This window comes from Eumetopias jubatus, unplaced genomic scaffold (assembly GCF_037043125.1).
Source record: "Eumetopias jubatus isolate StellerSeaLion01/CBP00866 unplaced genomic scaffold, mEumJub1_p1.0 scaffold_1, whole genome shotgun sequence".
Taxonomy (NCBI): domain Eukaryota; kingdom Metazoa; phylum Chordata; class Mammalia; order Carnivora; family Otariidae; genus Eumetopias; species Eumetopias jubatus.
Genome location: NW_028274807.1, coordinates 200,147,243 through 200,160,422, shown reverse-complemented (window position 1 = coordinate 200,160,422; position 13,180 = coordinate 200,147,243). Strand labels below are relative to the sequence as shown.

The window sequence follows — 13,180 nt, the reverse complement described above, 5'->3', positions numbered from 1 at the left end:
AAATATTTTAATAAAAAAATATTGCTTAAAAAGTGCTAACCATCATCCAAGCTTTTAGCAAGTTGTAATCACTGATCACAGATCACCATAGCGAATATAATAATAATGAAAAAATTTGAAATATTTCAAGAGTTACCAAGATGTGACACAGAGACATGAAGTAAGCAAATGCTATTAGAAAAATGGTACTGATAGACTGACTTGATGCAGGGTTGCCACAGACCTTCAATTTATAAAAAAAATACAATATCTGCAAAATACAATGAAATGAGGTATGCCTGTATTTTAAATATTTCCCCGTTTTTATTTCATCCTCATAAATTACTTTAAATGGCTAAATATCACATCATCATATTGAGCCATAATTTGCTCAGACTTTTCCTATTGGGCATTTAGGTAAGTACTTATGTGTTACATTTCTTGGGGACTGGTTATGTTGCTGTGAACACTTTCATGAATGTGGCCTTTGTGTCTGTTGGGTCTTGGCCAGAGCCTGGGCTAGTGGTCAGATGGTTGGGCTCCATTCCCTTTTTTGCCATTTAATATAATGTGACCTTGGGCAACTTCCTCAACATCTCTAAGCTTCAGTTTTCTCATGTGTAAAATAATGATAATACCTCTTCACTGCATTAAATGAGATAATGCATGTAAAGTGCCTGGCACATGAATGTTCAAACAAATGGTCATGGTGGAGGCAGGGCAAGTGCAGAACAGTGGGATTGTTACTTTCACATATTTGCTGTGGTTCCTTAGAACACATTCTTAGGATTGTGTATTTTTTGGTTATAGGCTAAAAGCCACATTGAGGAAGGTTCTGGGTGACATATTGCTGATGGTGTCTCTGAGTGTGCATGTGGTAGATGGATCATATACTTTGGATTTTTTTTGTCTTCATCCAGAGCCTCTGGTTCCCTTCTCCTGGGGCCCACTGATAAGAAAAGTAAATATAACACAAAATGAATTTTGAATTGGGACCAGGAAAAGGATGCAGGGAAATATAGCTTGTCTGTTTTTCCTATATTTTTGGTTGACTGCAGTGTTTGGTCTTGGGCCTGCATTGATAGCACTACTTAATGAAGTGCTTAGTTGCTTTTGGGGTTCTTATTGGGGCATCTCCTTATTTTCTTTAACTTGTGCTCTGTCCCTGTCTCCCCTGTTTTTCGTGTTTTGTTTTGTTTTGTTTTGTTTACTTTGCCTTTGCCCCTACTGCTCTAGGAAAAAATTGACAGATTTCTCTGCCCAAAAGTGGGAAGAGTTATAGGAAAGATTTGAGAAAGGTACAGAGTGAGATACAGGAAGCTTCTCATCTTGCTCTTCCTAAAATGTGTCTACCCTGTGGCTTGATTACTCAAATTGACATGAATTGTCAGAATTTGAAGCTTATGTTGTGTTCCCTTTTCTTTGAACTGTCACAAACCTTTATACACATGAAATGGTTTCACTGTGAAAACCACAAGTTATCAACCATAAATGGAGAAAAATACAGGGAGAGTAAGCAAAAGGTTGGTTTAGAGATTTTAACAGAACAGAGCTGTTCTTATAATCAAGAACAGAGTGGTCTCCATCTGGGAAATTTGCTCTTTGACTAGCGGTTTTTTTCTTGGCCAGTACATGCTCTACTCATTCTCATTTCTTTTATCCCTTACCTTAGGCTCTCATTTTCCAGATCTGTAGATAGCTTTGCCTCCTTTTACAAGAAATAACTCCAATGCCATTAAACTTAGCTTCCTGGATTCTCTGTCTTAATTGGTGATACCACCATCCACCAAGCTGGAAGCTGAGGATTTACCCTTGATTCCCTTCTCCCACGAAGCCCTCCCTGTTCCCCAGGCAGAGTTGGACACTCCTGTCTCTGTACCACTCTGTGCATGTTTCTTGCTGTGTATTTATGTTAATTGGAAACTTGTTTGTAAGCCAGGGCTTAAACTCTTTGAGAGTTGCTTATTGTTGATCTGTCTTTGCCAAGTCAGTAAATGCAAAAGTTGAAAATTTAACCCCAGATCTCTACTTCTGTATGTTCTCATTTGTAAATAGAAGACACACTTATCAAACGACTTCCATGAAGCCGGCTGAATTCTAAGCAGAGACAGTATATACCTGGTAGATGTATGGTTCCCAGCTTGGGGTGCATCTCAGAATTAATTTTGTCAATTCTGATACAAAAGCCTGAACTTCATGCAGACATAATAAAACAAAATCTTCAGAGGCGAGGCAAGGTATTATACATTATATTCGTGTGGAGAATTCATGTGGAAGTACAAAAAAAATTGTGAAACAATTCAGGTTATCAAAGCAAGGAAGAAAGAGTGTGTTCTTTCTTTGGCTGCCGAAAGGATGTGTCCAACATTCAGAGTGTGCTGGTTTCGTAACTGGAGTGGGAGTAGGATAAAGACACCCACCTATGCTGACAAGTTGGATGGGTTTCTTGTATTTTTTTTTACTGTAATATTTTTGATGTCTAAATGTAACTTCCTGTGTCATCGATTATCAAGATAAAAGTGGGTTCTTAGGACCATGCTGATAAGGGGTAGCTGTAAAAATGACTAATAATATCTGCAATCACAAATACAATGTGAATGTTTTAAAAGTTTTGAATTTTATGGCATAGAACACTTCAAATTTTTTTTATTTTTATTTTTTGCTAGCGTGTTAACATTGGCTTCTGCTACAAGATGATTGGTTGTCCTTACATACCTTTGTCCCCCCTCCATTTGTTTTTGTTTGTTTGGTATTCAAATGTCTGTAGCAGTTTTATTTGCAATAGCCAAAAACTGGAAACAACCCAAATATCCACAAACAGATGATTGAACAAATAGTGGTGTGCCCATAGAACAACATAACTTCTCAGCAGTATAAAAAGTGAATGGCTTATATAAGCGTCATTGGTTAATCCCAAAAAAGTATGCTGCATGAGGGAACCTGAGGGGAGAAAAGAGTAAATATTTTATGATTTGAATCATATAAAATTCTAGAAAATGCAAACCCATTGTGAAGGAAAGTAAATCAGTGGTTGCCTGGAGAGTTGGAGAGGGCAGGGAGAGAGATGATGATGAAGAGCATGAGGTAAATTTAGGGGTGGTTTTTCTATTTTGAAATATCATGAAAATGAAAGTAAAGCCATATTCATGTTATAAACTCATAATACAACAAAGAGAATAAGTAGACGGGGGTGGCTTGTGGGGACCTTGCACATAGGAGCCAGTTTGTCCAGCAGATCTTTGAAGAGACTGAGCTCTGATTTGACTGACAAAGGCTGGAAAAGATAAGTGAGCTGCAAATGAGAGGGTTAATTAAAGATTTCTATGTAAAATAGTTAACCCTGCTCCCACTTGGTTTGTAGACAAAATAATCTTATTTTTAAGAAATAGAGTAACCTGGGGAGAAATAGGGCCCTTAGAGAGTGTGAGATTGGGCTGACCTCATTGGTCACTTTGGGGGCTCTTGAGTCTTACGTATATGCTGCCTCTAATTAAGCACCCTAAAGAAAAGCCTGTCAGTTGACAGGTTCTGTCCATGTACACAGAGTTAGGGTTCATTTTCCTGACACCCACTCCCCTTTTAAAATTGTAACATTCATATAAAATTAACCATTTTAAAGTTGAAATTCAGTGGCATTTAGTACATTCACAGTGTGGAACCGTAATCTCCATCTAGTTCCGGAACATTTTCATTACCCAAAAGGAAACCTGGTACCTATTAAACAGTTATTTCTCACTCCCCCCAGCCCTGGGCAACCACTAATCTGCTTTTTTGTCTCTATGGATTTACTTATTCTATATATGTCATATAAATGGAATCATGCAATATATGACCTTTTGTGTCTGGTTGCTTTCACTTAGCATGATGTTTTTGAGGTTCATCCAAGTTATAGCATGCATCACTACTTCATTACCTTTTTTGGTGACCCTTTGTTTTTTTAACCAAGAATCACCAGACATTTGAGGAAAACATGCAAAATGGAAGAGAAATAGGAAAATTGATCTGAGCTGAAACAGACCAGGAGATGATTTTGCTTGTTTTTAAAAGCGTACTATTTAGTATTCTCCTAGATAATCAAGAAGATATGGCATCCATGAAACAATCAGAGATGCCATCTGGAAGAAACTGTCAAAATAAAAAAGCTCATAGAGATGAATTATGTGTTTCTCAAGTTAAAAAATATTCCGTAGATAGATCAGAAGATAAAAATCAAGAGAAAACCTCAATATAAAGCCAAAATACGAAAGGCGAAAATTGATGCGGAAAAAAGAGACATAGAGGATCAATTCAGAGATCCATCATCTACCAGAATTTCTGGGAAGTGAGAACAAAAAATTGAAAGGAGGGAAATATTTAAAAGTATAAGAAGAAGAAAATTTCCAGCATCTAAAGAAAGGAGCATTCTTCATATTGAAAGGTTCTACCTAATGCCCAAAAGAATAAAGAAAGGCCCACTGCTAGAATTTCAGAAAAACAAGAATAGACGGAAAACCCTAAAAGTTTCTGTATACACTGGGTCTTCTAAAAGAAATGGGAATCAGCTGTGTCATCCACAACAGTGACAACCAGAAGGCAGTGGAGCAGCAGTCTTCCAAGTCCTGAAGGAGAACGGTTTTGAACCTAGAATTTGTCATAGCAAAATACACTTGTTTTCAGATGTGCAAGGACTCCAAAATTTTCTTTCCTTATACCTTTACTGAAGCAGTTATTTGGCAGATGAAAATAAAAAATGAGGAAAATATTCAAGAAATGGCTGAACTAACCTAGTAGTCCAATGAAAAGTTTCGTACAGTAGGAACTCTGTTTTACCCTGGAAAGTAGCCAGCCCAAATTTGAACACAGATTTGATGGGATCCAAGAAAAATTTATTCGGGAACGGGAATGGATAGATTCCAAGCAACAGATAAAATGAAGAAGCTGGAAGATAGTTGGAATACAGTGAAGAAACCATAGAACTTTTTACAAGGGGCAAGGGAATTAGAATTCCTGTGCAAAGGAGAAAAACTGTATGCAAAAAGTTGTAAGCCAAATATAAATCAAACACCTAAGTGGCACAAGTATAATTAATTGGTGGCTACTGAATAGAGATAACGTATCTGTGCCTAATGTATGAAGAATATCCTTCTTTGAATGGCCCAAGGATAGTGGTTTTGGAAGCACAAGGAAGAAAATGCAATTTTGGTCCTGTAAATATTTTAAAGTTACAAAGGTAACTGCTAGAAGGAACTAAAAATAGTAATTTAAATATTAAAAGATTGGGCCTCGGAAGGGGGTGGTAGGGAGTGGTATAAGTAAACTAAATCTGCTATAGAATTATGGGCATGCTCAATGAGGTTGGTGACAACCAGAAGAACTGTAGAGATTTCTCCTGGATAGGAAGACTGGGAGGCTGGGGAAGGATGGGGTGGCAGGTATTGCTCCTTTTCATCAAAGTGCTTTTTATGAACCATTTGATTTTCTTTGTTATTGGTAATTGGGGTAGGTTAAGAACTCATTGATTCCCAATAAACAAGTGTTTCCTGAGTGTCTTCCGTTATTTTAACTTTTAGATAGATGCTGAGAGCTGGGGGAAAAAATAGTTTGACCTCTACCATAAAATAATTTTAAGATCTCTTTGCCTTTAGTTTCTGCCACCTCTTTTTTTAGATTGTTGAGAGAGGAGATCTAAATAAATCTTTTTCTCCTTCTATTTCATATTTTTTGGTATATCCACTAAAAGTGCCATTTTGATTATCTTGGTCTGTTGAAAAACTTAACGTAACTTCTTCAGACTCCAGCCTGAACTGAACTCCTTCCTGTTGCCCCTTTCTCTAACCCATATGTTTGATTTTTGTCTCCTCAAACCTCCTGTAAGCATCTCTGCTCTTCAGAACCCTCTGCAAACTCTCAGAGGACCTCTTGTCCTTCCTTTTTTTATTTTTTATTTTTTTAAACCTTCCTCAGATTAGCTGTATCTGGCCTCTTCCTGCATCCCCTAGAGGCCTGAAAGATCTTGGTGCCTGTCTGGGTTCTGGAGGAGAATGTGGGTATGCCGTGACAGAGGATAGTGTTAGCATGTAGGACCTAGTACTGGTGCTGGCATTGTGCCAAGTGCTTGCATATGGCAGAAAAGGAAATTGTTTCAAATCTCTGTCCTCAAGGAGCTTCCATTTCTGATGGAGTTTTATGTGAACAGAAAGGTTATAAAAATAGCATTACATGTTTTAAGCATAGCCATCTAAGGCCAGCAATCAGTAGTTCTGCTTTGAAATATGTTCTTGGAGTCTTTGGCTTTATCAGTAAGATATGCTAGCCTCTGAGGTGTCCTCTAGAGAAGAGTGGGAATATGAATGGTACTGCCAAGATAGTATTTGGTATTCTCTCTTAATATGCCTCCTTACAGTAGCAGTAGCTACAAGAGGCAGAGCATTATTTGAAATCATTTTTGGACAAGATGGGCTTGTGGCTGCATGAACATAGTAGGAGATTTGGCTTTTAATCCTACAGTGTGCAGTTCATTGGATGACAGCTCCTGTCTGCATTTCTTTTGGTTTGGTTACTGGATATGACCTTGGTTCGTAAAAATGGTGGTCATCCTGCTTTATGGCACCCCTTGGAAAACTCTTAGAATTCTAGTAGGGGCTTAACCAGCCTTTTGTACTAAGTACTTTCCAGAGGTTTTTCATTAAAATTAACACCCTAAAATATAGGCTGGGATTTACTCCATGATAATGTAGCAGGTGATGGATGGATGAGGTACAGGTAGAGTGGATCTGGCCATGAGTTGATGTTGGAGCTGGGTGATGGGTACATGGTTTTCATCATACTCTTCACTTTTGTAGATGTTTGGAATTTTTCATAATAAAAAAGTACCCTCGTGGTCAGGGATGGATGACTCATATTTTTGCTTTATTGTATTTTGCATAAATAACTTTATTTAGTGAGATCTTTGGGTTTCTTGGTATTTATTTTAATGATCAAAGACAGACTAAGGTTAGACAAGAGAAATCTTCAAATTTAGCCAGATTTTTAAAAGTATGAATAGCATGGGTGCCTTGATTACAAGTCAGCCCTCCCTCCATGGAGATGTGTAAAGAAAAAGTGAAAGGAAGCAAAGTTATGATCAGGAGCCAGAGAGCTGGCCTTCTAGAAGCTGAGAATATGTAGATGTGAAGTATGGGAGAAGTGAAGGCCCACCACTTAAATTAGACCGTAGGGGTGAGCCTTGCCTAAAGTCAGAGGCCTGCTGGAACCCCACTATCACAACCACTGCTGCTGATTTTGTCCCATTCTAGGGTGATGTTCACCTATTCCTTTGTCTCTGTGGTTTGACCTTGTTCTTCCTCTTATGCCTTTTAGTACTTTCTCACCTCACCCCCTACCCTCCAAGACCTGAATTCATCCATCTTGATCTCCTTAGGCTAGCTTTCCTATATCATGTCCCTTTCTACCCCAGACCCAGAAGCTCACCCACAATTCACTCCTTTCCTTCATCTCTGCTGTTTAGTGAATTACCACTAGCGTTTGTTAACAAATGTGATTGGACCACGAAGTGGCTTAACACAGGCTGAGGCATGGAGACCCATTCGTGTAGCCTTAAAAATTTTCAGGCAGTTGGCAAGTAAGAATTCTAAATAAAAATTGAAACTACCACCTGTATTTTTTCAGGCCGTTGATGCTCACTGCCATCAGCTGCATCCTCCCTATGGCACTGGTAAGTGTGGGAAGGGCTGGTGACAGTTTTGGTGGGCTGCTGGATTTCTTTTTTCTGGGGGAAAGATCTATTTGCAAGCCGTGTTATTGACTTGTCCCCGAGGGCTGGACAGCTTCAACCAGCTATAGGAGACTAAAAAGAGGAAGAAGCAACTGACCATGCCCATGGGTTTCCTTGGGGAACTGTTGTCAAGAGCAGAGGCTCTTCACTATGTGCCTTGATCCTTACATAAAATTAGCACGTTCTGTGCATTATTTTGAATAATAATAATATTATTCAAGTGCTCTGGGATGTCAAATAGTAACTGTTAAATTTCCTGAAACTCTTAAAACATTTTTTCCAAAGATGGATATTGGCTGTGTGTTAGAAAGGGTCCAAAATGTTGTATGTACTTATCATTTCCTTCGGTAGCATGGTTTATCTCGCTCTGGGATTTTAAGTTCTTTGTGGTCAGGAGATTAAGAAATGTTTGTTCCAATGATTAATATAAAATTCTGATAGAGACTTACCAAGAAATTTGTGGCTCTCATTTACTAACAAACTTGAGGTGGACTTGGGGGGGACCTGTGATTTTAAAAAATTGTTTTTACCACAGTCTGCTTTCTGCTTAGGGAACTAATGGAGAAAATATACACAGTAAAGTTGAAACATAGGGTGGGACAGCAAGTCACAGAATTGCTGAAGTATAAGCCAATAACCAAATTGCTGCTGGAATTACCTTATCTAAGGTCTTGAAATCCTGGTGCTATCTCCTTATAGTGAGTGGGTTGGAGGCCATGCAGATTCAGAAGTCTTATCTCATCAAGGTGGTCTCCACTTTAAGTGACAGTTGGATGTTTACACTATTTCATTTCTCTAGTCTCTGAAGCCCTTAGAACATGTAAGGAAGTGCCTCCAGAATATCTAATGAAATGCAGAGGTGGTGGACTTGTATACTGTTAACCAGTGAAGAACTCCTTGCTGGTGACAGTGGCTAAAATATTCATGTACACTTTATTACATCTCTGTGAGAAAAATCTTAGCATCATTGGCCCATATTCTAGATTTCCTACTGGTCCCCACTTCCCTACCGCCAAGCCCTCCTTATGAAGTAGGGATAGAATTGTATGCACACTTACTACACTGTTTATAAGAAACCGAAAGAAGAACTTGACTCCCCAGCAGCTGTCTACTCCTTTAGGTATCTGTGCACAAGTGGTAACTACTGAACATGTTTTTTTTTTTTTAAGATTTTTTATTTATTTATTTGAGAGAGAGAATGAGAGAGAGAGAGCAGAGGGTCAGAGGGAGAAGCAGACTCCCTGCTGAGCAGGGAGCCCGATGTGGGTGGGACTCGATCCCAGGACTCCAGGATCATGACCTGAGCCGAAGGCAGTTGCTTAACCAACTGACCACCCAGGCACCCACTACTGAACATGTTTTGAGGGCTTGTATCAGGGAAATAACCTTAAGCATCTGTCCCAAACATAGATTGTAGAAAATGACAGAAGATTTTTGCCTGCAACCTTTGGGAAATACTGATGACCAGCAGCAAAGTCCTTTCCGACATGCATGCGGCTAAGGTGTTCCTGAAATAAAAGAACTGGAAACCATTCGAGGGTGTTGGGATTATAAATGCAACGGCAAAACAAAGCCAGATTGGATTGGCAATGCAGAACAGTGTTCAGGGTAAATGACGACAGAGGGTGATCCCACAGTTTTTTCAAGCTGGAAGGCAAGCTCCCCAGAGGCTCCTGACCCATTGTTGGTCAGGTTTGATGGTGTAGAGAAAGAGGAGAAAAAGGCAGGGAAGATAGGCTGCTCTTGGCTTCTGCTCTTACCACATTTTTTACTCTGGACCACCAGAGACTTGAGGGCATCCTTCAGTCTTTGATGACCTTTATACCACTATTTGTCCTCCCTTCCCCACCTTGATCAGTCACATTCCCTTCCCCAGCTCCCAGGAAAAATAAGAGAGGAGTTTTTTACCTTTGGGTCCTCTGTTCACAGTAACCAAGGCTTAAGCACAACTGTGATGCCTCAAAGACAGGCTTGAGAGCTGTGCTTTGTGGAACGGCAACATTCAAGGAGTAGAACATCCATGGGAACACTAAGAAGGCTTGATCTGGGAGGTTGAAAGAGAGCCACAGAGTGTTGTAAAGTTATTGGCATTATAGGCCTGTGTGGAAGTTGTATCTGCTTATGCTGAAATTCACATTGTATGATCAATTAACCTTTGGTCAAAACTATGTTAAAACTCTGAAGGGGAGTTTTTTATTTTGAGGAGTAAGTAAAAGGTCAAAGTGATTATTTGATACAGTAGCATAAAGGTCAACCTTTTGTTTATTGTGACATTTGTTTATGCAAGTTACTACAATTGTGTTAAAAGTACCTCCTGACTTCTATTACGAAAAATTAAAACGGAAGTTTAAGGAATTGTACAGTGGACATCCGTACACCTACTGTCAAGATTATACAGTTGCTAACCTTTGGCTACATTTGCTTTGTTATGTATCTAGGCATCAACCAATTTTATTTTTATACAGATTTGTTGAAGTATTATTTACATGACGTTAAATTCACCCATTTTAAAGTGTACGTTAAATGAATTTTAGTAAGTTTATGCAGCTATGTAATCATCACCACGATCTGAGTTGTAGAACATTTTCATCATCTGGAAAGTTCCCTTGTGTTCGTTAGTCAGTCCCCACTCACAGCCCCAGGCAACTAGGAGTCATCTTTCTTTCCATATGGTTTTACCTTTTCTAGAAACTTCATATAAATGAAATTGTACAATATGTAGTCTTTTGTGTCTGTCTTCTTTCACTGAGCACAATGTTTTTGAGGTTCATCCCTGTTGTATTACATGTCAGTCGTGCTTTCCTTTTTATTGCTGAATGATTTTCCATTGTATGGATATATTACATTTTGTTTATCCATTCATTCATCAGTTGATGGACATTGGGTTGTTTCCAGTTTGGGGCTATTATGAAATATGCTGCCATGACCGTTCATGTCTAGGGCTTTAAATGGACATATGTTTTCATTTCTCTTGGCTAGATATCTAGGAGTGTGATGGCTAGGTTGTGTGGTAAGTGTGTGTTTAATGTTTTAAGAAACTGCCAAACTCTTTTCCAAGGTGAATGCTATTTTAGATTCCTGCCAGCATTATATAAGGGTTCCAGTTTCTCCACATCTTTGCTAGCACTTGGTATTGATAGTCTTTTGGATTATATTCATTCTAGTGAGTCTGAGGTGGTATCTTGCGGTTTTAATTTGCATTTCCCTTATGACTGATGATGTTGAGGATCTTTTCTTTTGCATATTTATTGTTCATACCTTTTTCAGGTGAAGGGTTCAAATCTTTTGCCCATTTTTAAAAATTGGGTTATTTGTCCTTTTGAGTTGCATGAGTTCTTTATAGATTCTGAATTAAGTCCTTTGACAGATATATGATTTGTAATTATTTTCTCCTAGTCTGTGGCTTCTCTTCCATTTTCTTAATATCTTTGAAGACTAAAAGTTTAATGAAGTCCAGTTTATCAGTTTTTTTTTTTTTTTTAAGGATAGTGCTTTTGTTGTATCTAAGAAATCTTTGCCTAACCAGGGTTGCAGAGATTTTCTTCTAGAAGTCTTAAGGGGTTTTTAGTTTTACATTTAAATCTGTGAACTATTCTGAGTTAATTTTTGCATGTTATGAAGTGTCTAAAGTTCTGTGGTTTGTTTTTATATAATGATGTTCAGTTATTCAAGAACCATTTGTTGAACGTTTCCTCAACTGAATTCCTTGGCACCTCTCTATAAAATTAACTGTAAATGTCTGAGTTTACTTCTGGATTTTTTTTTTTTAAGATTTTATTTATTTGACAGAGAGAGACACAGCGAGAGAGGGAACACAAGCAGGGGGAGTGGGAGAGGGAGAAGCAGGCTCCCCGCCGAGCAGGGAGCCCGATGCGGGGCTCGATCCCAGAACCCTGGGATCATGACCCGAGCCGAAGGCAGACACCTAACAACTGAGCCACCCAGGCGCCCCTACTTCTGGATTTTATTGTTTCATTGATCTCTGTTTCTAAGCCCATACGTACTTTGCTGTCTTGATTACTGTAGCTTCATAGTAAGTTTTGAAGTCAGATGGTGTAAGTCCTCCAACTTTGCTCTTTCAAGATTGCTTTGGATATTCTGGGTCTTTTACCTTCCACAGATTTTAGGATCAACTTTTAATTTGTGCCCTCTCCCCCCAAAAAAAAACCCTGCTTTGATTTTGATTAATTTTGATTGCTGTGTTCAGTCTGGAGCTATGTTGTTCAGTCTGGTGGCTATGACCCCGTGTAGCCATTGGGCATTTGAAATGTGGCTAGTTTGAATTGGTATATGCTATAATTCTAAAATATATAGTGTGCTTTAAAGACTTATATGAAAAAAAGGATATGAAATAAAATAGTTCGTGAATAATTTTGTGGATTACATATTAATATTATAGATGTATTAGTCTAAATAAAATATATCATTAAAACACATTTCACCTGTTTTAAATTTTAGTTTTCATTTGTTTGCTGCTGTATAGAAATACTTTTGGTTTTTGTATATTGACTTTGTATTTTGTTATCTTACTAAATTCATTTACTAGTAGTAGTTTTGTATATTTGTTTAGGATTTTCTTAGTAAACCGTCATTTTATCTAGGAATAGAGACAAATTTGCTTCTTCTTTTTCCAATCTTTTATTAATGTATTTTATGTCTTCCTCCCCCCTTTCCCTACCCTGGCTAGGGCCTCCAATATAATGTTAAATTGTGAGGGTAGTCATCTGTACCATTTTCCTGATATAGCATTCACTGTTTCATCGTTGAATATAATGCTTTTCATAGATGCCCTATATCAGATTCAGGCAGTTCACTTTTTGTCCTGATTTGCTGAGAATTTTTATCTTGAATGAATATTGAATTCTGTCAAATGGGTTTTCTGTGACGGAAATAATCATTTTTTCCACCTTTATTTTGTTAATTCGGTGAATTACAATAGGAGCTTTGAAATGTTAAATCATCTTTCCATTCCTGGGATAAACGTCACTTCGTTATACTATATTGTCCTTTTTCTATATTGCTGTATTTAATTTGCTAAAATATTTGGATTTGTCTGTTCATAAAGGATACTGATCTGTAATTTTCTTTTTGTTACATTTTTGTCAGATTTTTGTATCTGAATTATGTTAGTCTCATAAAATTAATTTGGAAGAAGTATTACTTTCTTGAGTTTCTGAAAGTGTTTAAGATTAGTGTTGATAAAGTTCACCAGTAAAAAGTAGGCATGGAATGTTGTGAGGAAATTTTTGATTATGAATTCCATGTCTTTAATAGATAGTTATTCAGTTTATTTTTTCCATTTTGTGTCAGTTTTGCTAAGTAGTGTTCAAGGAACTTGTCAATTGCACCTAAGATACCAGATTTATTAAAATTAGATTATTTATAATATGCCCTTATTTTTCCTTTTAGTACCTGTTAGGTTTGTAGGGATAGTCCCTTTTTCACTCC

General features: G+C 37.8%; 1 protein-coding gene across 2 annotated transcripts in view; it reads left to right on the top strand.

The window, feature by feature from the left end:
• Positions 1-13,180, top strand: part of ARIH2 (ariadne RBR E3 ubiquitin protein ligase 2) — a 47,983-nt gene that overhangs the window by 12,389 nt on the left and 22,414 nt on the right. The window contains exon 2 of one of the 2 annotated variants that reach the window (XM_028124370.2): positions 7,627-7,672. The exons of the other annotated variant lie outside the window; for it this stretch is intronic. Within the exon in view, the coding sequence (XP_027980171.1) occupies positions 7,634-7,672 (39 nt within the window). The 5' untranslated portion in view covers positions 7,627-7,633. The remainder of the gene's footprint in view (positions 1-7,626; positions 7,673-13,180) is intronic. 2 annotated transcript variants of the gene reach the window in all.